This window comes from Egretta garzetta, unplaced genomic scaffold (assembly GCF_000687185.1).
Source record: "Egretta garzetta isolate BGI_Z169 unplaced genomic scaffold, ASM68718v1 scaffold397, whole genome shotgun sequence".
NCBI lineage: Eukaryota > Metazoa > Chordata > Aves > Pelecaniformes > Ardeidae > Egretta > Egretta garzetta.
In genome coordinates, this window is record NW_009260493.1 from 1,131,825 (window position 1) to 1,157,810 (window position 25,986).

General features: G+C 40.9%; 1 protein-coding gene across 4 annotated transcripts in view; it reads right to left on the reverse strand.

Annotated features, from left to right (window-relative positions):
- Window positions 1-462: 462 nt before the first annotated feature.
- The window catches only part of IPCEF1 (interaction protein for cytohesin exchange factors 1), a 91,149-nt gene continuing 65,625 nt past the window's right edge, over window positions 463-25,986 (reverse strand). For 3 of the 4 annotated variants that reach the window (XM_035899819.1, XM_035899818.1, XM_035899821.1), the window contains 4 exons: window positions 24,538-24,629; window positions 18,820-19,189; window positions 9,438-9,628; window positions 463-6,147 (listed from right to left, as the gene is read on the reverse strand). In XM_035899819.1, coding sequence (XP_035755712.1) covers window positions 5,947-6,147; window positions 9,438-9,628; window positions 18,820-19,189; window positions 24,538-24,629 — 854 coding nt within the window. In that variant the 3' untranslated portion in view covers window positions 463-5,946. The remainder of the gene's footprint in view (window positions 6,148-9,437; window positions 9,629-18,819; window positions 19,190-24,537; window positions 24,630-25,986) is intronic. The other variant, XM_035899820.1, reaches the window with a different exon arrangement.

The following is a 25,986-nucleotide window of genomic DNA, read 5'->3' on the forward strand; positions in this document are numbered from 1 at the left end:
TTGATGAAGATCCCAACCCTCTTTTAATTGAAACAGGTTGCTCTGTGGGAAAAAAAAAAATAAATATTCTAACAACATCCCACGCCTGGCAGAAGAGACCATCCTTCCTTAAAGGTGGCTACAGAAACCAATTAGAGAGAATTATCTAATTTAACAGCAGTTTCAAAAATTACATTGCCAACTAGTGGAAGGCACTCCTCAGTCAAACCATTCATTGACTCTCCCTGGTTCCAGATTATTCAGCTTAGTAGTAATATTAGTCCCAAGGGGAAATTGCTTGTTTAAAGAACCAACAAGTCCTTATTTTATTATATAGCAGTAAACTGAAAAATCCACAGAGAAAAGTAAAAAAAAAAAAAAAAAAAAAAGGCTGAGCAAAATATTCTCTCATTTCAGTGTTTAATTGACAAGTGCAAACATAAGGCTCTCATTCTGCAAGACGTGTGTATCATTAAAATCAAGTCACATGTGTGGGCAACAAGCAGTAAAAAGGCAGCGCTGAGTGCAAACATTGAAACAGTGAAAAAAAAAAATAGACTTCACAGATAAAATGCCAAACTGGGATTCCATACACCTTCATGGTGCTGCAGGCCCTGGCCCTGCCTAACAGATATCCTTGCAAATACTCCGCTATGCATGGCTTTCCCTGCCTACAGAGGGTAATGGAATAGACAACCCTGTTCCTCCTTTGGGCCAGTCCCCAGCACTGAAAGCTTTGCACAAGAGCAATGCTGTTAGTATGCCCATATAGTATTTCACCAGGTGAGTTATTTTGCTGAACGTTCATAAATAAAGTGACTTATCTGAATCTTACCTAGACTAGTGCCAGTCCTCTTCACATGAGAGTGGGAGATGTTTTCATATCCTCTCTTTTTTTATTTTTAGGTGGGAGAAGGTAAAACTGACATAAGCAATTTTGAGAGTCAGCATAAGTTGGGTGGGTCCTAAGGCATCTAGGACACAGGGAGTGTTAAGAGTTCACATGGTACCTAAGCTACGGCATGATGATGTAAGCTATTTGCCCTATAGACGTGACATAAACCTACATCATCAAAATGGACCTCATGTGGGCCAGATGGGGTAAATAAGCTTCAGACACTGTGGTACGATTTTCTGCATTAAAGGCAGAGTCATCTAAAGTCCGTCATTTTGAGGTAATACATCAAGGTTGATGAACTATCAATGAATTACACGCATATTGCGTTTTTAACTTTCTGCCAGCTTATAAACCACTCCCTTTGGATTTTTACCAGGAGGAAGTAAATTAGAAAAATATTTTCCAGAGCAGACAAGTCTTGGACCTTCTCCCACAGCGAATTTCAAGGAATGTAGTACTCTCCTCAACACCTGACAATCTTTTTTCAGTGCTGAAATGCCCAGCTTTTGGCAAGCTTAACTCCCATTACCCTTATGCACAGAGACAAGAATTTCAGCCTGATCTTAGCTCAGAGCTTTCCTGTTCTGTTTTTCCCTTTCATTTTTTTCACCTCAGTTTTTGGTTTAGTTAATAGTGAAGACAGTTCTGAAAAATGCAATAATGTGGCAGCTTGAAGCAGACCAAAATGGGATAAATCTTCAAGCCGCCAAAGAAATGCTAACTGACATCTTAAATAAATGTCTGCTGCTTCGAAATGCCCCACAAAAAACAGGAAATACCACCTTGGCTCTAATACTACAAGAAAACCACTTTGGCTTCCTGTTAACAGAAAGATGTCTCATATAAATGAAGTAAGCCCAGTCCCTCGTTGCAATTGGTCACTTTTGTGCCACCAAACATGCAAAACAACAAAAAAAGCCCAACCCCCAAACTTCAACCACAATACATGGAGTTCCTCACACAGAAGTATGCTTATACAGACTCCTTTGCTAATTTAAAAGATAAAAAATGCAAGTTTTTATATTAAGTCTGTAACAGATATGTAAGCTTACAGGCTCACCCAACAAATGCAACATGCCCATAATTTTTCCTAGTTAGTAATAATTTTAAATTCTGAAAATCTACATAGTTTTAAATCAAATACCACCTCTTTTCTTCCCCTCCCTCCTTGGCTGTCCCAAACCAAAAAGAAAGAAAATTATTTGCAAAAAAAATAAGGGTTGTAGCACATTATTTATTCCTGTTTCAGGTGAAACCCACTATTGAGTAGATCATCAGAACTAGAGGCAGAAATTGTTCGCAGTCCTCACATGAAACTTCTCCCATCTTAGGAAAGGAAATGTGATCCCACTTCATTCTGGTAGCTCATAAGGTCTACACCATCAAAAGAGAGATAAGATTTCCAGAAAAGCCACCAGAGACAGGCTGCAGAAATGGCTGAAATTCAGGACAGTCATTAGTTACTCCAAAATCTGCCCATCTGGACTTACTGCACTGATACCAAAAGGCTTTACTGACAAAGGAATAAGCATGCATGTGCACACACCCATGCACACACCCGTTCTCCTGAAAAAGTACATAAACTAGTCCCATGAGGCAGATGGTTAAAGGCTTTTGGACATTCACTGGGGAATGCAGTTTCCCTACCCTATGAGCCAAAAGTGCAGGTCTTCCAAAGTCAGACCAACGGATACCATTTACCCTAAGTATTGCTGAGCGGAGCATGGAGTTGTCCAAGTTTCTCCCACCAACGTGGCTCTGCTCCCCGGTGCATCCACTAGTTGTAGCTGTTGGCTTGTGCACTCTTCTTTCTCTGACTGTGGTTTCAACATTGCTGCGCAGCCCCTTGTGACAAATCCAGCACCAGGTCAAACCCATCACATTAGCTAGCAATGCTGGAAAATGAATCCCGTTTTACTACAATTTTCATTTCACATTTCCCACACTTTTCACTTGTTTCGGGTCTAAATCGTAGCTGAAGAGAACGGAGATAGACTCCCAGCACTGCACTTGCATAAAACTCACGTTTGTTTTCTTGAAGACACAGAAATTTGTTAAAATAACAACTTCATTAAAATAAACCCATTCAAGAATTTGCCTTTCTTGTCAAAGAGGGTGATACAGCCCATCCTCAGCAGGTTTTCAAAAAGTCAGTAGTTCAACAGTAAGTATCTACTGACCATCTGGAAGAGAGCAATTTAAATGTTATTTTAGGCTGTCTAATCTCATCAAAACCAATAGTAGAGATTGGGCAGTTTGAGGACATTTGCGTATCTCTGTATTTGGGAAACTTTTTTTGTTTATGCTTATACAAGCACAGCGTGAAAAGAGCCAACGCAGCGTGTGCATGCCACAGAGTACTTTCCTTCATATAGTGCAAATCTACTTCAGCAAACGGGGTTGACTAGGACTTTGCTTGGAACTGCAAGGCACTGATTAGTCCGGCTCAGTTTAACAGGCCATTTAAGCTCATGCTTGTTTTTAAGATCCACATGAAGATGCTTTTGAAGAAAAGTGGTGTTTGCATGCTTTGTTTCATGAGACACTGAATGGTCTGCACCTGCAAGAGAAAATCTGAAGCATACATTCACTTTGACCTCCATTATTTATCAATTATTTAGTGCCAATAGTTAAAAATGAGATGGACCGAGCAGATTAATCCTACACTCCTAACTTTCAGCGTGTACTCAGCAGCTAATTGACATCATGTCAAGTTCAGGGGCTATCCCTCTCCCACCTATGCATCTGCTTTGAAGAATTTCACTCAGGAGCAGAACACTCACAGATGTCCACAGTCCAGAGGTTCTTCTGGGAATGGTGAAAGATAAAAAAAAACAAACTTAAAATGGGCTCAGTTTTTAGGAAGTGATTACTCTAAACCAAATTGCAACAGGTATTGAGCTTGCTTAATTCCTATCAACTTCTAGTTAGCATTAGTGAAGGGATGAAATCACCCCTCATATGACAATTTCCTGAAAACTATAGCTTTTTAACCAACCTGAGTTTTGTGTCTGCTTCCCCATTTAGTTATTGTCACCCACTTGCAGGTCTCAGCTAACATTTGTTCCCCACAACCAGACTAGCCCCAATTATTAAGTCCTGGCCCAATATCAGCCCTTACCCTCACACTCCTAAACTGTTTTATACCTGAGGCAGTGATGCTATCCCAAGCATAGCCCTGCTTCTGCATTCAACCAGCTCACATTTCCCCTGACACTCTCCCATTAAAGCCTGTATGAAAGGAGCCTACATGCTTCATTCTGTTTTCCCTTTCCTATAGCTCACAATCTGCTCCTCAGCTCTCACACTCAGCATCATCTTAATTGCCATTTTTGGATGCATTGGGACATAATTCCATGTCTCTATTTTAAAAGAAAAGCTGCTGAGTGTTAAAAATGCAATATCAACAGTCAGACTTATCACTACACAGGTGGAAAAGATTTCACATGTTCCCACTAATACTATTAACTTTTGTTTTCTCAGTCAAGCTATGATAAAATATATAATGTATAAAGACAGGTGAATATGGCTGTATCCACATAGTGTATTTTGCTTTAAAAGATAAGCTGTGTTGAAAACTAATGACAAAGAATATCTTTACGAAATAGCCAACAGAAATGCAGATTGCCACAGTTCCTGTAGTGGCATTAATTTGAGAATGGTGGGCTAATTCTTGCTTTTCAAAATTCAGCACTCCGCAAAGTTCCTCATACTTGTACACATGCAGCAGATGGGAAGGCAAAAATCCCAAACCTTGTACTGAGGGCAATGAAGCCAAAAAGTTATGATACTCCAGCAAAACCTCTCAACATACTTATTTTTGTTTGCCCAAAGGGACATCCTGAAACTTTCTAGAAAACTTATTTTCTTGCCTGAAGTTGTATCAATTTTCTTCATCTAAAACTCAAAGCTCGAGAGACAGAAGAAAAAGTTACAGCAGCTGTCCCAGGGTAGTCTCTGTTGTAGAGCCATTACTGTGATTCATAATGGAACAAAAAACAAAGAGGCATTTCAAGTTGACCTGTAAGCATTCTCATCTGGGTGGGTCTGGTCCATGTGCGCCTATCTACATTAGGAAATTCAGCATATATAAATATATAAATAAAACATATATACAGTACATAGTCACATTCATATAAGCCAAAAAATGACATCTATTTACAAAAATATTTGCAGCTATGTTTTACACTTTCAGGTCCACATCAGGAATTTAATTATTTAGCTTCTGCCTTGTGAACTTGATCACCTTCCTAAGTAGGAATCTGGGATGAACTTGTACCTGATATATTCACAATTGTCAAAAATAAGAAAGAAGAAAATAGTCTTCCAAGGAATTCTGCCAAGTCCATAAGAACAGTTGAAACTTGTCGAAGCAATAGCTGCCTCACTGAAGAGTAAATTACGTGTTAGCAAACACTGAGAGACCTTATCTTCTTCATGTAGAAAGACAGTACCTTGGTCTAGTCCATAAATAAACTTGAAACTCATAAAACATCAGGCAGAGCACAAACTGGGTGCCTGAGAGCTGTCTGTAGTATAAAGTCATGCATAATTACTATTCTATTTGTCTCAGTTTAAACTGGTAGAGCAGTGAAAGTGAATGAATGCAGAGGTGAAAATGCATACATCAGGTTACCTTACAGGGTAAAAAGGTAAAGAGTAGACTACATCCTGTTGGCATTGTAGCTTCCTTTAACAGGAAGTTACATGGTTAAAACAACCCCAAAGTCCTCACGTTTATACAGTTCATATTATACAGTTCTGTGACTTCCAGGAGTTGGACGTATTTAATTTACTTCTGCCAAGATGAAAAAATATTTCTGTGCTGTTTCATAAAATAGTCGTCTTAGGTATGAAGCCCAGGTTCAGGCATGCTTTTTTTAATTTGGGGGATTTGCCCCTTTTGACATGAAATAAGTTTGGCAAGAGGAATTAAAGCTTTGGAGAAGGCGTTGTTTTCCTTTCGAAGAACACTTGGAAAAAACAAACCTCAAAATGCAGCCATTTAAAGTGCCTGTACATGAAGACCCATGGGGAAAAATCTTGCCATGAACGACCCAGCCATGGCCTCAGATTGCACTTTCAGCGACAGGCTGCGGAGTCATCTCTTGCTCCTCACTATTCTCTGTGGACATGTCCTGGACCTCCTGCTGCTGATAGATATCTTGGACCAGCATGATGTTCGTGTTCCTCCACTCTCTGTACTTCATCGCCGTCAGCTTTGGGTCATCTAGCAACTGGTTAATTGTGGCCAGGTCGTGTTCCTTACACTAGGAAGAGAAGAAGTGGTTATTTTGCACAGAAATTGTCAAGCTCATTGTCCGTAACAAAAACACTCTGGGAACATTAGGGAACCCTGTCACAAGGAGATGGCCAGCTATCCATCCTCCTGGCAACTTGTTCCCATTTTTAGAACATAAGATCATCAAAGTTAAGCCCACAGCAGAAATTTGTCCCAGTTGAAGGCAAGATTATGATTTCATGTAGATTTTTTATTTTATAGGATTCTTAGCAAAATTTCATGAGAGAGGAATCATGTGAAAATTAGACATTGTTATGCTGTCTCACAACAACTTAGTACTTGCATGAAACTAGACGTAACAGCATTTATTTCTGTAATTCACACCATCCAACTTTCTCAAAAATACTTATTCCCTGGCCACATTATCAATGTCTCTTCTCTGGGAACTAGACAGAAGATAATTTTTTATATAATCCGCACACTGGCAGTAGACTTTCTGGGTGGCTAGAGCACATGTGGCTGCTAATACATCTACCAACAGCTACTACTAACGAATCCGGTCTCTACTTTTAGACAAGAGCAGCTCAGACTGTATATCACAGGCACCCTGGTTCAACTGTAAGACATGAACAGCCTCTGATACAGGGAGACCAAGACCCTTTATGCCACAGAATCACAGAATGGTTGAGCTCAGAAGTGACCTCTGGATGTCATCTGATCCAACCCCCTTCCTCAAGCACCTTCCACCCTCCTTTCAGGTATTTATATTCGTTGATATCCTCACATTTTCCGACACAACAAAACACTTCACTTTTCTAGCCCTTATTGCCTCCATGCAGTGGATCACAGGATAGAAGAGTTAGAAGCTACAATTAATGGAGGCACCACGCCACACTAAGAAAAGTTTGCTGCTTTTGCCTAGCTTCATTCCCCAATCTGTGTGTGAAAGCAATGGAATAGTTCTCACCATCTTCTCCTGCTACCACTGGTTTCGCCACTCCTAAGGACACTCTGTGCTAGTGGCTGCCTTGAAAACACCTTGAAAATACTCCCACATGTTCATGACATTTCCTGATAGTAGCAATAGCATGCTCACACATCCATATCTAACTACTACTCTAATGAGCTGTCAACTACTCTAATCCCCATGATGCCTGAGTTGGTCTTGAAACACAAAAACTTGTTCAACTGTTGATTTACGCAGGTCCTACCCTGAAGATCTAGTGCCAGCCCTCGTGAGAGGGCTTCAGGCATTGATGCAGACGTATGTGCAGCTAGCCTAAGAGAAGAAGAGGAGACAGGGAGGTAGAAGGAAGAAGAGTATATCCAGTGGACAAATTGGTGGCAAAAAGCCATGCCATGGCATTTTTCTGCCGCACTAAATCTACTTCCCACATTCATTAAGTCTGGGATGCATTTGCACACAGCTTCCCTCTCTTCCAAACTATCCAAAGCATGTTTTGTTAATGATATATTGTGGCAGCAACATTAATCTGTTGTTAAAGATGTGGAGTCAAAAGTCCAAAATTAAAATTGCACTGAATCATGCATAAATCACTTGCCTCAAACTAATAGGGTTTTAATTAAAGCAAATATGGATCAGATGCAAAGCCTTTCTGATTTTTAAATTTCCAATAGATCATTTCCAATTATCTCATGTCTCATGTTATATGTTAAGAAAATTGACTTTAAAAGCACATAATCCCACTGATGCAAAGAATATGGCACTTTCCCACTGTAGGCATTTGCTTTTCAGACAGGCTAAGTTAAACACTGCTGTGTATAGAACTCTGTGTCTATGAGAAAATGTCTGCGCTATATTTGCCTTGTCAATACTCCAATTTCTTAGTTTGGAGAAAGCAAAAAAAGATCAACATATTTTATATATTATGAACACTCCAAAAATGATTTTTCCATACTAAATACAAGTGTTAGACAAGCCTAAGGTTATAAACAGTGCTAATCACAACTTATACAATACTCCAGTGCTAAATCAATGCAAAGCTGTCCTCCGTGTTCACATCTGGCAGTAAGGCTTCCAGGCTTCCATTCAGCTCCATACTAATGAAATTGATTGTCCCACAAGATACGACTCCATTTTGCACTACCTGGTCCTTAGATTTATTAGGGAGGCTCCTACTGGGGAAAACTTTGCAGTTGGTTTCCATATTTAGTTTCCTGTTGCATAAAATAGGCGTACTTTTTAAACTAACTTCTGGTTACATGGTGGGCTCGCTTTATTGTTGATGCAGATGAATACTGCTGTAGTCAGTACCATGTCACTGAAGAGTCTTTGATACTGAGGAGAGACTTCACCAGATCTCACATGGAGCCTGGAAGCCCTACAACAGGGAGGGAGAATGCCTATATTCCCACTTGTCTTTTCAAATGTATCTTCAGGAAGTTGAACACAGGCTGGGGTGCCAAAACCAAGCCTCCCATTGCAACTAATAATCAAATCAATGATTGTGCTGATAGGAGAAGTTTTTCACGCATTTCTCCAGCACACAATGCCTGAAGCCAAATACGTGGACTTGAAACAAACTACTTAATTCCTGCTTCTAATGCATACAAAAAGGAACAAGTGAAGCCCCAGGTTTGTGTTTATTCTTTCTTCTCCTTATAATTTGAATGTCATGGTTAAGCTTTCTGTTTCCCTCAGTACCATTCAGAAGCAGGCTTTGAAATCCCATGACACTTGATGCTGGCGAGTAAACAGCCTCATAAATCCCCATATTCCAGACAGATTTACTGGCCCTTTCATGGAATGTCCCCTGAACCCCTCCACCCCTCTAGTTCATGATATGTTTCCAACATAAAAGCAGGATGCTTTTGTTATTAAAAATATTTTAGTTACAGGAGGTCTTTACAATAGCTTTGGCACATCCTGTACATTCTCCAATAATCACAGAAGGAAAACTTTTTTTGGCTCAGGGTCATTTTCATGTCCTTTATCATCAACGTACTTTGTCTGCTCTTCCTTTTTTAGGGCTCCCCTGTTTAGTGCATTCAGCCAAGCTTGCAAGTTTTCCAGCTAACTGAGGGACGTTTTCTTTATTAAATTTTCCAAATGGGCTGGAACTTCTGCAAGGAGGGTCCCTTCTGAACTATTGCCTCTGTTTCCAGTTCAAATTTAACAACAAAACACAGATCAGTATTCAGGATGAAGTAGAAAACAATTTCAAAAGCTTAACCAAATTCTCTGGGGCTTTAAGTAAATATGTAATTAGAGTTTGGCTGAAGTCTAGGCTTGCTTCTTTTTTCATCCAAACTGTTTCTTTCTCTCAGGCTCTTACTTGGCTCGCTCTGCGACCTCACCTTTAATGTACTATTCAGCATTCGAATTTTGTGGAGTTTCTCATTAATGGAGGGGTTTTTGCTGCGTTTGATAAATGACTTCCTAAGCTCCTTCTTCGTTGACAGACGACGATCGCCAATGGGAGACAGGCTTGCTTGTTCTAATGACTTGTAAAGTCGCTCCATCTCATCATCATCACATTTTTCCTGATCTGCAAAGAAAAGAATAAACTGGGTATGAGTACGTGAATATGGCAGAAGATAGCAGAAATGTTAAGTTCAGCCATCAGAAAGGCACTTAGCCAAGTCAAAAAGTAACAGTATTAGAGTTAAAACCAAGGGCAATTTTTAGGGTAATTTATAAGGTAATAATGCATATGAGAAAGACATACTACCAAACTCAAATGTTTTTAAGAATCAGGTCGTGAACTAAACAGATACGAGCATGTATTTCCACTGATACAGTGCTGCTTTAATGCTCCAAATATATCACAGACTTTGAACAAATGTCAGTAATGCTACATTTGAATGAAAACAACTTTGATAACATCTACATCCATTGACCTTTTTCCTACATGCTGCACATAGTGAATTACATTTCTACCTGGCAATGCAGAGGTCAGATTCTATTTGGTGTACCAATTTATCACCAGGTTTTGGTAACTGTAGAAGCCAGAGTTTAAAAAAATTGAGCAATGAAACAAAACACAGGAACATTTCAGGGGCCCCAAAAGAAGGTCTCTAGAAAACAAGTTAAAGCAGAAACCCTCGGGGCACCTGGTGTTTAACTCCTGCTATTCACAGATTGCAGCACAGAATTTGCTTGTGGTGCCTCACAACAGAGCCTTGATTATCTCCACCTTAATTATTCTGAGGGCTCCCAAGCTGCAGCACCATCTTCCATGACAGAGAGGACATGAAAGGAAAAGCTAGCAATCAGCTGAGAATGAAATAGCATGAAATAAGATAAAAATTGAAGCAAAGACTTTTTTTCAGAATTAACTGACCTAAAAATGAACAGTCTAAGTTAACAGAAACTAAAAATGTACTAGGCATGTATAGAGGTATTTTTGGCAGAAGGCCATTTTCAGCAACAGGCTGCGCAACTCACTCCTTGTCCTTCAGTCCACACTGCAAGCTTTTCTACTTCAGTGTTTGCTAAAGGAAAATCTTAAAGTTGTTGGTGTTTTCAGGGCGCTGATGAATCCCTCAAGATCCACTGGGATAACGTTCATTTTTATTTCACCGGGGATGATGGTGGTGGTTCTTCTCAACTGCAGTCCTCCATGTGCCAGTTGAGCTGGCTGGGCATTTTTTCTTTTAATTAAGTTAACCATTGACTTTTCTAAATCATCTTCAGTCAGCAAACGCTTTCTGAACAAAAGTAAGAAGTCCTTTTGGTCTTTCGTGCTGCAGCAAAAAGCCTTCTCCAACATGTCAGCATACTTAGGAGGCTGCTCCTTATCTTTTCCATGTTTTAAAAAGTACAGCATCCTCCTACACCCCTGTTCTTTCTAAATATTTAGGTTAGAAGAAAGGTTTATGATATGCTACAAATATTTGCCTTCACTGTGTTGCTGGCCTTTTTTTTACTACTTTGTGATTATAAAAAGCCTGCTGTAACTTGACAAGAACTAAATATAGCTTCCAACATTGATACAGTGCTGGGGGAGGAAAAGGAGAACTGTTGTATATTTAACAAGCTGGAGGAAATAGAAAAAAATGCAAGCATAAAGCATAATACACGGCAGTAGTATTTCCTGAAAACTGTCAGCTCATGCCATGAGGCTTGCAATTATAACGAGCTTCCTGCCCGCTTTCTTGGGATGAAGCAGCTGTTTGTTTCATTAGCCAGCTCCTGCACAGGACTGGCTCAGCTCTGCTGGAGACATCACCCATCAGGACTGTGCACAGTATCACTCTGAGAGATAAATTGCCCTTTACCAGATACCCAAGAAAGAGTATATGAGAAGAAAAAAAAAAAAAAATGCATTGGTCCCATCCAGCAATTTTAAAAATAGCCAAGCCATGGGGTACATGAGATCCCTGCTGCAGATGTTTTTGGAGGCTAACTCATGATGCTCCTCAGTGTCCTAAAAGGGTTACAAAGCAGCAAGCATGAGAAAACACCCTCGCAGAACACTGTTCTTCCATGCTAAGTACTCTGATGTCTTCTGTGCACTTACGGGTGAAGGTAAGGAGGACAGTAGTACTCAGCACAGAAAAAGAGCCAAAGTCAGAAAAGCCCAGCAAAAAGCTCCCAGACTATGCACTGGACCAGCAATGTGCACTCAGCTCCTGCATTCTTTCAAGATTGCAACCTTAAACTCCTATTTCTTATTCTTCCACCACTCCCACCCCCTAAAGGATTGATCAGGGTCAGGTAATTTCAGAGAGAAAGGAATGTACCAGATTCTTCAGATTGGGTGGATAAAGGGAGTGACAGTGAAGTGGCTAAATGGGATTTCATGAAACAGTTGGAAAACAAGGATGAGCGAAACCTACAGGCGGTGTAGAGCCAGGTGTGACTCATACCGTGCTTTTGTCTCCATCTTTGTTTACACTGATGAGCAGTGAACTTCTCCCACAAGAGTTACAAAATAACAAAACTGTATCTTAATATTGTGCTTTTGTATAGAAGCAGATACTGTTGCTATTGACAAAGAGTATGCCTGTCAATAAACCTCTGTAAATTGAGGTCAGACTGTCTGGACGTCTACCTTCAAGACCCTGAGTTTCCCTGAGCCAAGCTCAGAAAGCAAAAGCCCATGTTTTGAAGGGCTTGAAGGTGCCACTGAACACATTAGGTTGATGCTGTAAATCTGAAAGGGGGAGAGGTAGTGGAAGAAGGGGAGAGGCATTATTTCTAGCAGTCAATTAACAAGACCAGTAAAGAGATCTGTGATAAGAAAACATATTTCTCCTCACTCAAACAATGGTGCATTATGGTATTTTGCAAGCCTTTTAATGCCAGGAAAGTAAATGAAGAAAGCACTACCCTTACTTTACGTTCTTGTTTTCCCCACAAAACATCCTGTTAAGGTTGGATAATAGATATACAGCAGCCCGACTCAGCCTTAAGCACAGACTGGACCTTTTTCTCCAGATTCAAATATTCACAGCACATTTTCCCAGAACTTGGTATTGCTTAATTCCCTTGCACCTGGAGTCAGAGTACTGACCTGCAGATGAGCAAGCCTCCAATAGAAGCAGAGGCATTCACCAGGTCTGTATTTAGGCTTCAGTGACTTGGATTCCTCCTATGAAACCCGGGCTGTCTAGACCATATGCCTAAATTTTTACAAAATATTTGCTTTGCATCACAAAGTAAAAATTTATGGTAAAAGCACACAGTACTCAAGCTCAGGCACCGGAGTAAAAATGAACATATTGTCAGGCTCCCAAAGATAAATGTACCACCCCTACTCAGAGCTTTGTTAACCTCAGTAGGTTTATAATGATGGATATATTCCTCTGGTAAAAAAATTTTAATAACATGGACAGGTTGGGCCCCACTAGCACTCCTCTGAAGTGAGTCTTTCCAGCTGGGTCGTACAGCTAACATCAGGCACATTCAAAATCACTTCAAAATATGATATTGCAAGTTATCTCTTCCAGCAGTACTCTTCAAGCTAAGCACTTTCTGTCTCAGGCATGCAAGTTAGGAAACCGAAATGCTACTACAGCACTTCTTTATCTCATCCTATTTTAAAAATAAAATACATTCATTTTTGTCTCAGGACCTACTGAAGGATTAGTGGTAAGTAACAAACGGCAATAGTGGAAGGACATTACATATTATGTGCATTTACGAGCGTGTAGATGCACACGGTGGAACACGTGCATCGTGCACATTTCCCTTCCCTTGGCAGTATTAACTCTAAACAATTCTCTCAAGTGATGCCACTGTCTTCCTGGGCACTTGCACCATGCCCTTCACTCAGGAGCCTCGCAGCCTACTAAAGCTTAGCACTTCTGGAAAAATTCTGTAGTATTGTATAGCTCTTTTAACTTTGTCAGACTCCACAGTGGGGAAAGTGGAAAAAAAACAGAGCTGACCTGAGGAAAAGGGAAGTCCTGCCCAGAGGTATTTTAACATTCAAGAGAAAAAGATCTTCCAGGTTGGGGTGAGGAAAATAAAGTAATATTTCAGGCAATTCAGAACTTCTGAAAAATTCTGTTTCAGGAGAAGTAAAACACAACCTTGTGGCTTGATGCCATTTATCTGGTATTTCTCTCTAACTAACAGGAGATCTCATAGACAAGAGCAAGCTGCCAGAGGCTCAACATGTCAGCTCTTCACCTCCTCAGTTTTCAGCTTCCACTGTCCTGTTGGCCAACTTGCCACAGGTGGGAGACATTAAGGTATTGAGACTCCCCACCTTGCAGCAGTAATACAGGAGCCTGCCTGAAATCTCAACTTTAATGCTCTTTAAGCCTACAAAAGTGAAATTATCCAGAACTGTTCAAAAAGCAGCTGTGAAAAATCAAGCTGATTGTTTCCCAGCGGTAAAGATACAGAAATTGGCAATGTTTAGCAGAAGGAGCATTTTGCATTGAAAACCACCTCCAGCAGAACATAACTTACTCACTCTAAGCTGAAATCTAAATACTTGTTCTCCCATTCTCTAACTGGGATCTCAGAGCAATCCAACTGTGTATTAATCTCAGAAAAAAAAAATCTGCTTCTTCCTCCTGTCTTTGCTACTCTTATGAGCTTCTTGTGGCTGTGCCAATACCCCTACTTCTGATTCTGCCAAAACACTTGATGCCAATGGGACAACATATAGACCTGGGCTGGGGAGAGGAAAGGAAAAAATCGTAAACTGCTTTTGACCTTACATACCTATCTACATACATGACCCTGCTCCCATCCATTCTCCATAGTGGTAGGAGACTTTTCAATGGGAATATGATGACACCTTGAGGGAATCACATTTTCCACAGAATTACAGAACAGAAAAGACAGGAAATATTTGAATTAGGAGAGCATAGCTTAGGCAAACTCCTCACTGACAAATGCAGAACTAAAGGTAGGAGACAGTGGGAGAAAGTAGCAGGAAAACTATGTTACCACCAACAGTTAGATGCTCTTGACCATAACAGTATAGCAGACTCAGCAGTGAGGGATGCCTTTTTAACAAACTGTGAGTGAACTGGAAACAACACAAATAAGTTTCTCTTCTTCCAAGAGTTCAGAAAACTGTAACACCATAGCTTTCACAGTGATTTCTATAGCCCTTCTGATGAGTAGCAAAATAATCATTCAAACGCAGATGTTTCTCTACACAGTTATTCTCAGCACAGGCATACTTCTTGGCTAGTCTCAGCCACAGTCTAACCATTTTCTGTAACTTGTGCAGAAGGAACAAAGAGGCCAGAGCACACCAGAGGATCTGTTCTGGCTATTACTGGCACAGGCAGACTCCAGAGGGGAAGAGGATGTCGATTCTGAGAAAAGAAGGAATTGACTGCATCCAGCTCCTATTTAACCAACTCCTTCCCACAAAACCAACCCTGATAAAATTCAAGTGGTGTGTGAAAAGCTTTCCAGGTTTCTCAAAACATCAGCACACACCAGATCTTCTACCAGCTACTGTGAGCTAAGGTAAAACAAATAAACCAGAAGTGGTACTGTAAGGATTCCTTGCCAAGGCGAATTAACTGCACACGATCATAAAACCTTCAAAAAATGCAAGGAAGAAGGATGTTATTGCTACAGTAGAAGATTGCTAAATAAATAAAAACACACGTTCCTGTGTTCTTATAGTAACCTGCAGCTTCCTTTTGTTACCATAGTTTTTGATGATGGTGGTGGTGGGTCATAGTCAGATACTTTTTGTTCCAGCGGTTGCCAGAAGAAACACAAAGGATGGGGTTTGACTGTAGAGTGTGTCCAGCCGTCCCAGACAGGGCAAGGCCAGCTTCGGGATATAAAGCACGTAGTCAGATCGTTGTTTGTATTCTCAACCATTTCTTGTTTACTTTTCAGTTTCTTTGTGTCACGGGCAGCTTGGAATCCTTTGTCATTGTGCATGCAGCAAGCTGCAACACGGAAGTATTAAATATTTCCGCAAAGGAAATGGAAACCTAATGCTGATCTCCTTTCAAAAGAGAAAACTATTAAACTCTCCTTTTTTGTACCTTTATATTACCCTGCGGTATGTAACCTCTCACCAGTAATCAGCGCTGAGAATTAAGGCTGACAATAGTCATAACATCATTAAGAGTGGCTGGAAACTTTGTTAAAAATGTCATATGGTACAGCTCCTTGCACCAGACACTTACAGTTGCTTAGCAGATTTCATTAAATAATTTTCATTGAAAAAATAATCCATGACCATTTAGTTGAATCTGTAGTTTCTTTCACAGAGATTCATCCATTTATCTCTGAGACACTTTTCTTCCATTCTTTAACTCATCGCTGAGGTTTCTTCAATATTTTTGTATTTTCATTATAAGCTCTTCCCACAAAGACACAGCAACCCTTTATTCCTTCTAGGTACCAATTTTTTCTCATATTGGCCTCTGTTTCTGACTTTTGCCGACAAAAATGCTCTTCAGTTCTTAAAAACTTCCACCTCAGCTCTAGGCTGCTATCAGCTACAACCAAAAGCTCCTCATGGGATTTTACTAAACAGAACGTAGCCTCAAAGCAGAGTGTGTGACAGTTTTTTTTCTATTCTCACAAGGAGAAGGAGAGAGAGCACGGACACACATGAAGGCTCTGTGAGGAGGGGGTTCAAAGACCACATAGCTGTTTGGATAACAGCAGGGCCAGCTTTATGCATGGAGGACATGTGCTTCCAGGACAGATGCCGATGCAAGACAGACCTGTCTCCTCCTGGATGCAGTCTCATTACTCTGAAACATGACAAGCTGTCAGAAAAGCACTATTCAGAAGTGTTGTAAAGCAAATAATACAGACTGCACTGTGGTATGCATTCTTGTTTCGCACCAGATAACAAGGGTGTTCTTACTAGCTATTGTAAATCATGAGGTTTTGCAGTTAGCTTTTACCCCACAATTTAAATTCATCTCACATTATTCGTGCACATCCTTATCAACTAGCTGGAGGGGAAAATTCTTGAGGGATAAGCCACAGAACCAGAATTGCTTCCTTTTTGATAACTTTCATCTGGAACTGAATTGCTATTTTACATTAATCCTTTTTCCACCTCATTCTCAAACTGAAGTAGCTTAACTAATCTCCTTGCAAATTATTTTATTATTTTTTCAGTGGCCATTGCAAGGTGGGGGGACAACCCCCTTACATCAACACTCTCCATCCCATCCTCATACTATGCAGACTGATAAAGGAAAGAAAAATATGTCTATGGTGTACATCTGACTTGCTCAACAACAGATTATGATGCAGAGAGTAACTAGTGAGGTTATACAGTTTCCATAATGACTGCCTCATTTGAAATTATTTATTTCTGGAATTCCACCAGAGTTCACCAGTGTGGTTAGAATAGAAGTGTTCTGCTATCAGGGTCAGCCATCAGCTAAGCAGTGAGCAATTCATTTCCCCAGGAATATTTCTGGGAAAATTAAACCACCTTGCAAATGGCAGGAATATACCAAAACATGCTTTGATTTACATTTTAACCCAAGTTCTATTGGTAAGTATTACTGAGTCTATCAAACGGTGCTTTAAATGATTATGAATGTGTCATGCTAATTCTGTGACCATCCATAAAAGTACTTGTCACCATTATGTTATGATGGAAAACATTAACCTATGCATTATTGCAGGATTGCAGAATAACATATTCTAAGCAAAAGTTTAGATTTCTGAAGAACAATCACTGACTCTTGCTCCAAGGCATCTATAAGAGACCATGCTGTTTATGGTCTACACTCCAACAGTCCACCTGAATGTACCTAATAATGTTTCCCAAAGGCATTACTTGGTCAAATTTAACCCAGAAAGTCAAATTACAAAAGGCAGTGCATTTACTACATCTTTGTGACATTTTAATTAGGGACCCTATTTCTGCCAGCCCCAACCATTTCACTACTTCTGCAGTGCCAGAGCTGATGGGAATTAGATTCCACAGGACCTCCCTCAAAATATCCATTCTTTTCCACCACACAGAAATACTACATCTGCTCACTCTCGGTTTTAATTCTTACTGATCTTCATTGCTACAAGCCTCTAACAGAGCAGCCTAGAAGATGGATAATGAAGTTAAGTGCAAAACACTCTGAAATTAAGTTGCACTTTTGTCCAAAACTGTACTTTGCTCAATTTCCTTTTTTTATTTTTTGTAAAACCATAAAAACGTATGCCCAACTAAAGGGGTGCTAATTGTTGCTATCTGTAAAACAACTGGGAGACTGATGATGCAACTGATGTGCTTTATACTATAATTTCTGTGATTCACCTCCCAGTGCCCAGTTCACCTACAGAGAAATACCCTAAGTTCCAGTAAGTCCAGTGCTGTTTCTTTCCATCTTTGCATGACCCTCAGCCTAAGCTTTTGGATGCACCTTTGTTTTGCATTGTACTGAGAAAACACTGCTCTTTCAGCAAAGTACTCTCTTCAAATCTTTATAAGGATTTTGAACCATGGGTAGATCCGATGCACAAGAACATCGTTCCTTCCTTATGTATTACCTCTCTAGGCAGCCTCCCAAGTACTTTCTCATTTCAGCATATTGTATGCAAGAAACGCCTCTTACACTTCAACTACTTTTAATGCAGGAAGAAGCAGCTTTGCTCAAAAGGCAAGACACGTTGCCTCGCTACGGTAGGAGAGTTATTAACAGCAACAATGACCAAATTCTGGAACTGTGCCACATTTTTAATTTAGCAGCACATTTTGATAGAACACCTATGCAGATATCCATTTGCTTAAACAAAATCCAGTCTTAATGGACTTTCTGATTCAGGATTTCAGTTGTTTCTCCTTGGTTGCAATGAAGCTCAAAGAAACAAATAGGGAATACGTATTGGAAGTAAACACCACTGCTTTTATTTTTAAAATTGTATTAACCTAACCCCATGTTCACCACTTCCTATGTATGCCATTTTGCTCAGGGTGTCAGTTCCGTGGCATGCTTTCTTAAAATTTTGACTTGATCTTAACTAATAAAAGACAGCTGCATTGACATAAAGCAAGCTAATAAAAATATGTCTACATTAGGATTTTATAAAGAAGCTATGATCTTAACGTGTAAGTAAAATTTGAGAAAAGCTGTAAAGGTACTTACCAGTTAGATACTTTATAGTTATATATTTAATGTGCAATAAACCAAATATTTGTTATAAATGATGTGCCACTGGAAAACTCTTCAGTGAAGAGCATAAAGGAAGGGGAAAGGAAGTTGAGGAAAACCCCTGAACTCCCACGTTGTATGGCTCTGCAGACAAAAATGTCCTCTCTCATTAGCTCACCTTTCATTAGTGATCTCTGTCCTGTTGCATCTGGCACAGCTAGGCAATGTGTTTCCGGACTTAAAAAAGAGTTTTGGGATCCGCCACCAGGTTTGGAAAGCCAGACCTCCTGGCTTTCTGCTGCTTCTCCACAGTCTACTTCTGGTGGCTCATCAGAGTGAATCTGTACGCAGAAAGTTAAAGGCTGATCACCCTCTTCTGTGGCAGAGCTGTTAACTAGGTCAAGCCAGGACTGCCTCTCGGAATAAACCACTTTGGACGTCAAAGACGATGACGATTCTTGGGAGTTGAAAGTGCTTTCAGGAGAGGAGAGAGAACAAGATGCTTCACTTGACAGAGTTGATGTGAAAGAAGACTTCTGCTGGTCCTGCTTTCCAGAAACAAAGGGGAGGGGGAAGGAAAAAGAAAAATTATTTCTAAATTATTCCTGTTCCTAGTGTCTACACATTATAGATATGCAGCTGAAATGCTAATTGACCAAGAATTGATGTAATCTGATTAATTATCCATCCAAACAAGCCTGAGGTATGGCAGCCCAACCTCCTACAGAGCTGTAACTTCAGAAACCAAGCCACAATGAAGCCGGAGGTAAAACAGATAAAAACCTGACAATGCCTAGAAACAAGAGACCAAGGGAAAATATTGCTTTGAATGTAGCCTTCCATGCTAGGTCTCACACTCACGTTCACTCTATACTTTTTCTTCACTTTATTGGTCTAATCAAGAGTGCAGAAGAGAAATTCTGAATTAGCCATTGAACATGAAGTTGTGTTTCAATAGCATTCAGTAAATCCACCAATGCCATAACCACAGGTAGACAGAAATCGGCCCGAGCACTGAAACACCTTGTCTTTCTCAGCACACAAAGCCATTTTACCTGGTCCCTTCAAGGGACTAATCATTCACCAAGGCAAGAAGACTGATGGGTAATATGATGGCAAGTTAACAGTGGAAAGAAAAAACAGAGAGCCATGGGGGAAAAGGGGAGTGGTACAAGATTTGTGCTGCTTGTTCGCCTGCTAAGAATCATCCTTCAGCACATGGATTTGGAAAGGGACCCAAACTTCACTAGAAACACATCAGAAATCATTAGGACATCCTAGGGCCCCCCATACTGTACTTGTCGCCCTGCTTCAACAAGACCGAATACAATCAGAGAGGTCTGAGAGACATCTAACAGTCATCATTAGGAGCTAGGAGTTCAATGATAGAGGGTATGATAGATGCACATTTCCATGTAAGGAAATGTTGAGAGAAAGAATAAAGTTTTGGAAAGTATTTAGCTTCCCAGACAAGCAAATAGAAGCCTAGGTCTTTGTCTGCAGTAGGCATTTACACTGACTGAGCTGTACTATTATCTGGTCACCAAAAGCAACTCACACAAGAAGAACTAGCACTAGTGTGCTTCTTAGCCACCAAACACTGCAGAAAAGATGAGCCATGAGAGTCAAATACACAAGTAATGCATACACAAACAGCCAAATATACATACAAATACCCAGAAGAGGATTAATTGACAGTAATAAATAAAGTAATGGAAGATAAGGGGAGACAAAGCCTTATAGTGAAGCTCTTAGCAGAAACTATTAGAAATCGTGATGAGATCATCATGATATGAAAGCCAGATTTCTCGTATCTGCTACCGCAGAAATTTACTCCTCCTGCAAATCATCTGCTACTGGCCAATGCCAGAATCAGAATACCAGATTTGATGGACCACAATTCCAGCAAGTTTATTTTCTTGATTCATATGTAGAATAGATCTGCGTAAGGATTAAACCAGATGATAACTAAACTGGAAGTACAGAAAATTACTGAGAAGGTGTTGCTAGGGAAACCCAGACAAGCTGCAAACACAATAAAGGGACTAGCCTGGAATACTTAATAAAAACCCAGTAAACTAGAAAAAGATGTATTTATGTAAACCAAACCAAGAGTGACAATTTTCTGGATGATGATATACAGAATTCTGCAATGCAGTGTTGCTGTAATGTACACTACTTCCCCTTAACATTACAAAAAGCAAAGTAGATTTGCCTTCCTGTGCTTCTGATCTAGCTGTATCATGTAGCTACTAATCAATTCAGAAGATGAGGAGGACCAGTATCAGACTGTGGGTCACCATTTGTTTGTAGCACTTCCTTCACTTTTGTAAATTTTCAAAGCCGTTCCTCCAAAACGGTTCCAAGCACTGTGGGACCCAACTTAATTTATATTCCTATTATGAGAAGTACAACACCGTGTTTTAGGTGCATTTTTTGGTTTTAAAATGGAAACCTTCACAAATGCACCCTAAAGCAAAGGACAAGGAGATACTGTCATAAACTACATGTATGAGTGATAAAAACACCCTCTCTCGCAAAGACAAATTGTTGAAGCATTTGTACAGCCAAGCAGAACAACCGAACTGTAAAAGCTCTTGCTCACATGGTGTGGATGGTCTAATTTCAATTGTTCAAAGACAGGAAAGGAAGATGTTAGATCTCACCTCTATTTTTCTGGCATTTGTCCATGCAAAAGAAAGTGCCATTGAAATAAAAACTGTGCATCACTGAGTGGAATATATTTTTGTTTTCATTTTCATTGTGTGTTAAATAAAAAAACGTGGGTGAGAATAAAGATGACTGCCAGAATGTGTTCCTTTTTCTCTACATGTGTTGTGGGTTTTTTTTTCTTTGGCATGACAAATGTTTACCTAACTTACTCAAGTGGTTCCTTTGGAAGTTTTGCAATCATCCATATAATAATATATCTCCATTTGGGGACATTTTAAAAAGCAGATGCTTGAGCCAGCAGATCATAAGGATTCCACCGGAGATCAGTGAGTCTCTAGGCATATTTTAGAGAAAAATTATCACCATGAAACACCTCAACTGCTCTTTTGGGAATGCTGCAATCTATTGTCTTGAGGTAGCTGCTGGGTTTTGAACTGTAAATCCATTCACAAGTGGAGAAATTAATGCAGATTATCAGTTTAACTTTTGTCCTACAGATGTTAAAATTTATTTGTTCCTCACTTGCTTTTTTTCTTCCACAGTCCCAAAAGCATGCATAAACATAGAAAGCTCATGATCACTATTTTTTTATTTTTCAAGTTTCTAAATGGTTTGGGTCAGCAGAGAACAGAACAGCAAATGGAAACTTTGTGCCAGAAGTACAGCAAAATGTTTGCTGCTCTAACACGTAACAGAGGTTGCACCTGGGTTGGTTTCCAGACTAACAGTTTTCAGTCTGGAGTTGATCTCAAGAAGTCTGGAGACCTTTCTGCTTAAGACAGCATTGGTTTGATTTCCTAAAATGTCCACAGCTCCTAATTCCTATTTTGCAAAATCCCTTTGGCACTCGGGAGGAGGAAGTGCAACTTTAAAAAAAGATAAAAATAATAAAAAGAAATGAACCCCAGACAACACCTGTAGCATTCTTGATGCTGGACTGGGTTTCCAGGATGAGTTTCTCTTCCAGCATTCAAGCAGGCCTTCCAAATGTGGTGGTGTACCCACAGAGTACCAACCCAAATCCATCACATGCTTGGGACCTCATAGCTTGGTTCAAAAACCCCATAGTGAATGAACAGGCAGCTAGCAATGTTTAACCAGCTTTCCCTGAGACAACCAAGAGCTCCACTCCTAGAAATGACTTCCCAGTGAAAGCTGTGCTTTCCCAATCCTTCTAGCGGTTTTGTTGCTCCACTACTTGTCCAGAAGGAGGAGGGGCATTAAATTGGGTATTTAAAAGACAACTTACTAGCAGTCAAGCAGGGCTCCATAGGTACCTAATTGCTCCCTACCCACCACATGAGCAAGCTGACCATAGGACAGACACATGGCAGCTGGAGCTTATTTCAGTAGCCACTTCGGGGTGAAAAGATGACAACTGTGCTCAGGAGACACTGACCTTTATCCATAGGGGAAGGGCTTTTAAGCTGGGGATGAGGAGCAGGGGAACCAGCTGAGAGGGAGAGGCTGGGGGGAAGAAAACCTTTAAGGGGATGGCTGAGGAAGCAGGACCCCTTGGCACATGCACCGTTGCCTGCCTCCCACATGTCCCCAGCTAACACGTGGAGGCCAGCACTCAAGAAGAGGATATGGGAAGGGGACAACAGGAGATCGCCTCTGCAGCAACAGACTGACAAGCAGCAGGAAGCCAGAAAAACAGAAAACTAAAAAACAGCACCTGTTTAAAACTCATCATCTGGAAAAATGCAGGCATTTGCTCAGAGGTGAGCAGACGGAAAAGACATCTACAGCCTCTTAAAGGCAAGCCACTGAGGTATAAAATTCAAGACGCTTCATTATCGGCCCTCAGCCCAGAATAACTCCTGGAGACATATTGCCAAGGTTCCGATATTTATAGCCACTCAGCCACATTTAACTTCCAGTTAATACAGGCAATAAAGAATCAATTTTTACACAGCAGTGACCACCATGCACCCCCTGAGTGCCAGGTGGGTTGTTTTACAGTGATTAACGTTACACAACTGTTTCAGGAGAGGAAGCGAAGACTGACTTATCTGACTGAAACACAAGGGGGCAAGTGGGTGACGGTGTGACATACACTCACAGCGTCCTAATTAAAGATTGCCAGGCAGGCAACCCTGTGCACGACGACTCCTTTTATTATTGCCTGCGACCACGCGAGCTTCTCCAGCTCATCTGTATGATTCAAATTTGTTCCTGCTTCGCTGCCTCTCTGCCCAGCCCAGCTACTGGCTGTCACTTCAGCGTGCCGTACAGGAACCTGTACCGCACCAGTGAGGCAGCAGATGCTTCCCTTCCATGAGATGCCATGAGATGATTTAGTATTAAGTATATTACTGCATACCCCTTGATGTTAACTTTCAGCTGGGGAAGGGAAACGCTTGATCTCAGGATTCCTTATTTCAGCTGCATTACCATCCCAAACCGGAGTACTCATTTCTAAACACAGAATTAAGTAAACCTTATATCTTAAGGCACACATAAGGGGAGATGAGATCACTGGGAAAAGCAACATTAATAGGGCAGTAAGTAGCTAATAATTAGGCAAGCCAATTTGATTAGACACATGAGGCTGCATAGTGCTTATCCTAATTTATGAAGTGAAGCGAGGCAGGAAGGAATATTCTGGACAATACTCCACAGCAAGAGAGAAAAATAGTCTAGCTCTGGGGAGGTTGCTTATTTTCTTTTTTTTGTAGTCTATTTTTCAGAGGTAGAGGAAAAGAAACAATTTTTTCACTGTAAGAGGAGGTATTTTCCCCTTCACTTCTCCTTACTGCCACAAAAGCAGCTTCAAATTCAGCAGTCTTTAGAACAGCTCACTCAAATAAATAAATACACGTCTGTTGGTTGATGCTATGAGGATCACAAAAAGAAAGATGATTTGTGACTGATTAAAAAAAAAAATAGTATGAAAAACTAGGTTATGGCAGTGTGTTAAGAACCTCGTAAAGAAAGGACAGAGTGTGTATACGAGGTAGAGTGATGCTTTCCTTTCCCCAGCAAGATAAATATACCTCCATCCAAGGGAGCTGTTCTTTGCAGCGCGAGGCTCCCAGCAGTGCGGGCTGCAGTACCTGCGTGCGCTGCCGGGGCATCCAGTGCATCCTCATTTCACGGGCACACAGGGCGAACACTTCCAGCCGCTGTTTTAGGTAGTTCCTCAAAGGTCCACCACCTCAAAAAAGTTTTGTTCCAACTGTCTAGCAACTAGAAACAAGCTAATTGCTGTAACACTTACCGAAGGAGGAGGCGGTGGTGGTTGGACTGTGTAGGGGGGAGGTGGTGTGTCTGTTATTTCTGGATCATCGTGTTCACTTTCGCTGTAGCATTCTGAGGCAGATATGGAAAATGAGCAAAACCAAAGTGTTAGATCAACACTCATTTATACCTTGCAGCGCTGTGGTAACCAAAGATCACCAAGTAGGATATTCTGGGCTGAGGACCACGCTGTAACAAGACAGTGTCTCCTACAGTGAAAATTAACCCACTTGTGGTAATGCTACACTACTTCATGGCAACCTTTTTTCTTTTTTTTTTTTTTTTTTTTTTAAGTTAAAAAATTTGCTAATTTGCTATGGCAGGAAACACTAGGTGGCACTGCTCTAGATAGCATCCCAAACAGGTTTGGGGTGGGTTTGTTTTTCCCTTTGTAACCCTTAAAAAAAGGCTGCCTCATTTATGGCTTAAGTTAGGGTCACCTGTTGCAAGTACTAGATGCTGTGCCTTAATACACATTCATTGGTGGTTTGGCTGCGATTCCGGAGAAAAGAGATTGCTCACATGGTGCTTTGGAAACCATAGAGCAGCCTCGGGAGAGCCTTCTGTCACCACACGTTAACTCAGAGAGGCACGCCATGCAGCACAGCAGTACATATGCAGATCTAGCACTAAAGGTAAACACAGTACACTAGGACTATACACCCCACTCATATTTTTTTTTAAATAAAAAGCAAGGTTTGATAGACCCTCAGTATCTCTTGGCACGTGGCAGAGAGGCAGTCATGTTGTTTTTTCCTTCAACTACCTGTGTAGCAGGTGAGAGCATTTTCTCAGATGCTTTTTAACAGTGGATTAAATGAAGTAATAATTATTGATAAAATGAGACACAGAAAATGGGAGGCAATAAGTTGCTGGTTCCAATTGCCAGGCCCTGGATGTAACCACTGGGCAAGATCACTTCCTGCTGTTAAATCTCCCAGGACGCATCAGCCTTCAACATCCAACTTCTATAGGAACAAGTGCTTGCACCCTGCCCTGCCACCACATGTGAAGGGTGACAGCGCTCACCCCCCCACCCGACCCAACCGGGCAGGGGACATGAAAGGTTGCAAAGGCATAGTGGGAGCTTAATGGGGACAACACGAGTGGGCGCCAAGTGTCACAAGAGCAGCAGCTGCCCTGGGGTCTCCACAGGAGCCGGTGCCCTGCACTGCCTCTCCCCACTCCAGCTGCATGCTACAGCTTCTCTGCCCAAGAGGGGCTGGGTCTCCCCGGTAGAAGCAACCCCTCCAGGTCTCTCCCCAATCAGGCGAGGGTTGCTTATGTTCTGGGAGAACTTTGTAAGAGCTGGACTTCATGAGTTCACACCTCTAGAAAGCAGTGTGTTAACACAGTCGCTGGGAAATCACCTGTGATTATCTCATCTTTTGACTAAACTAATACCCGCACGCTTTCTTTTTGTGCGTGT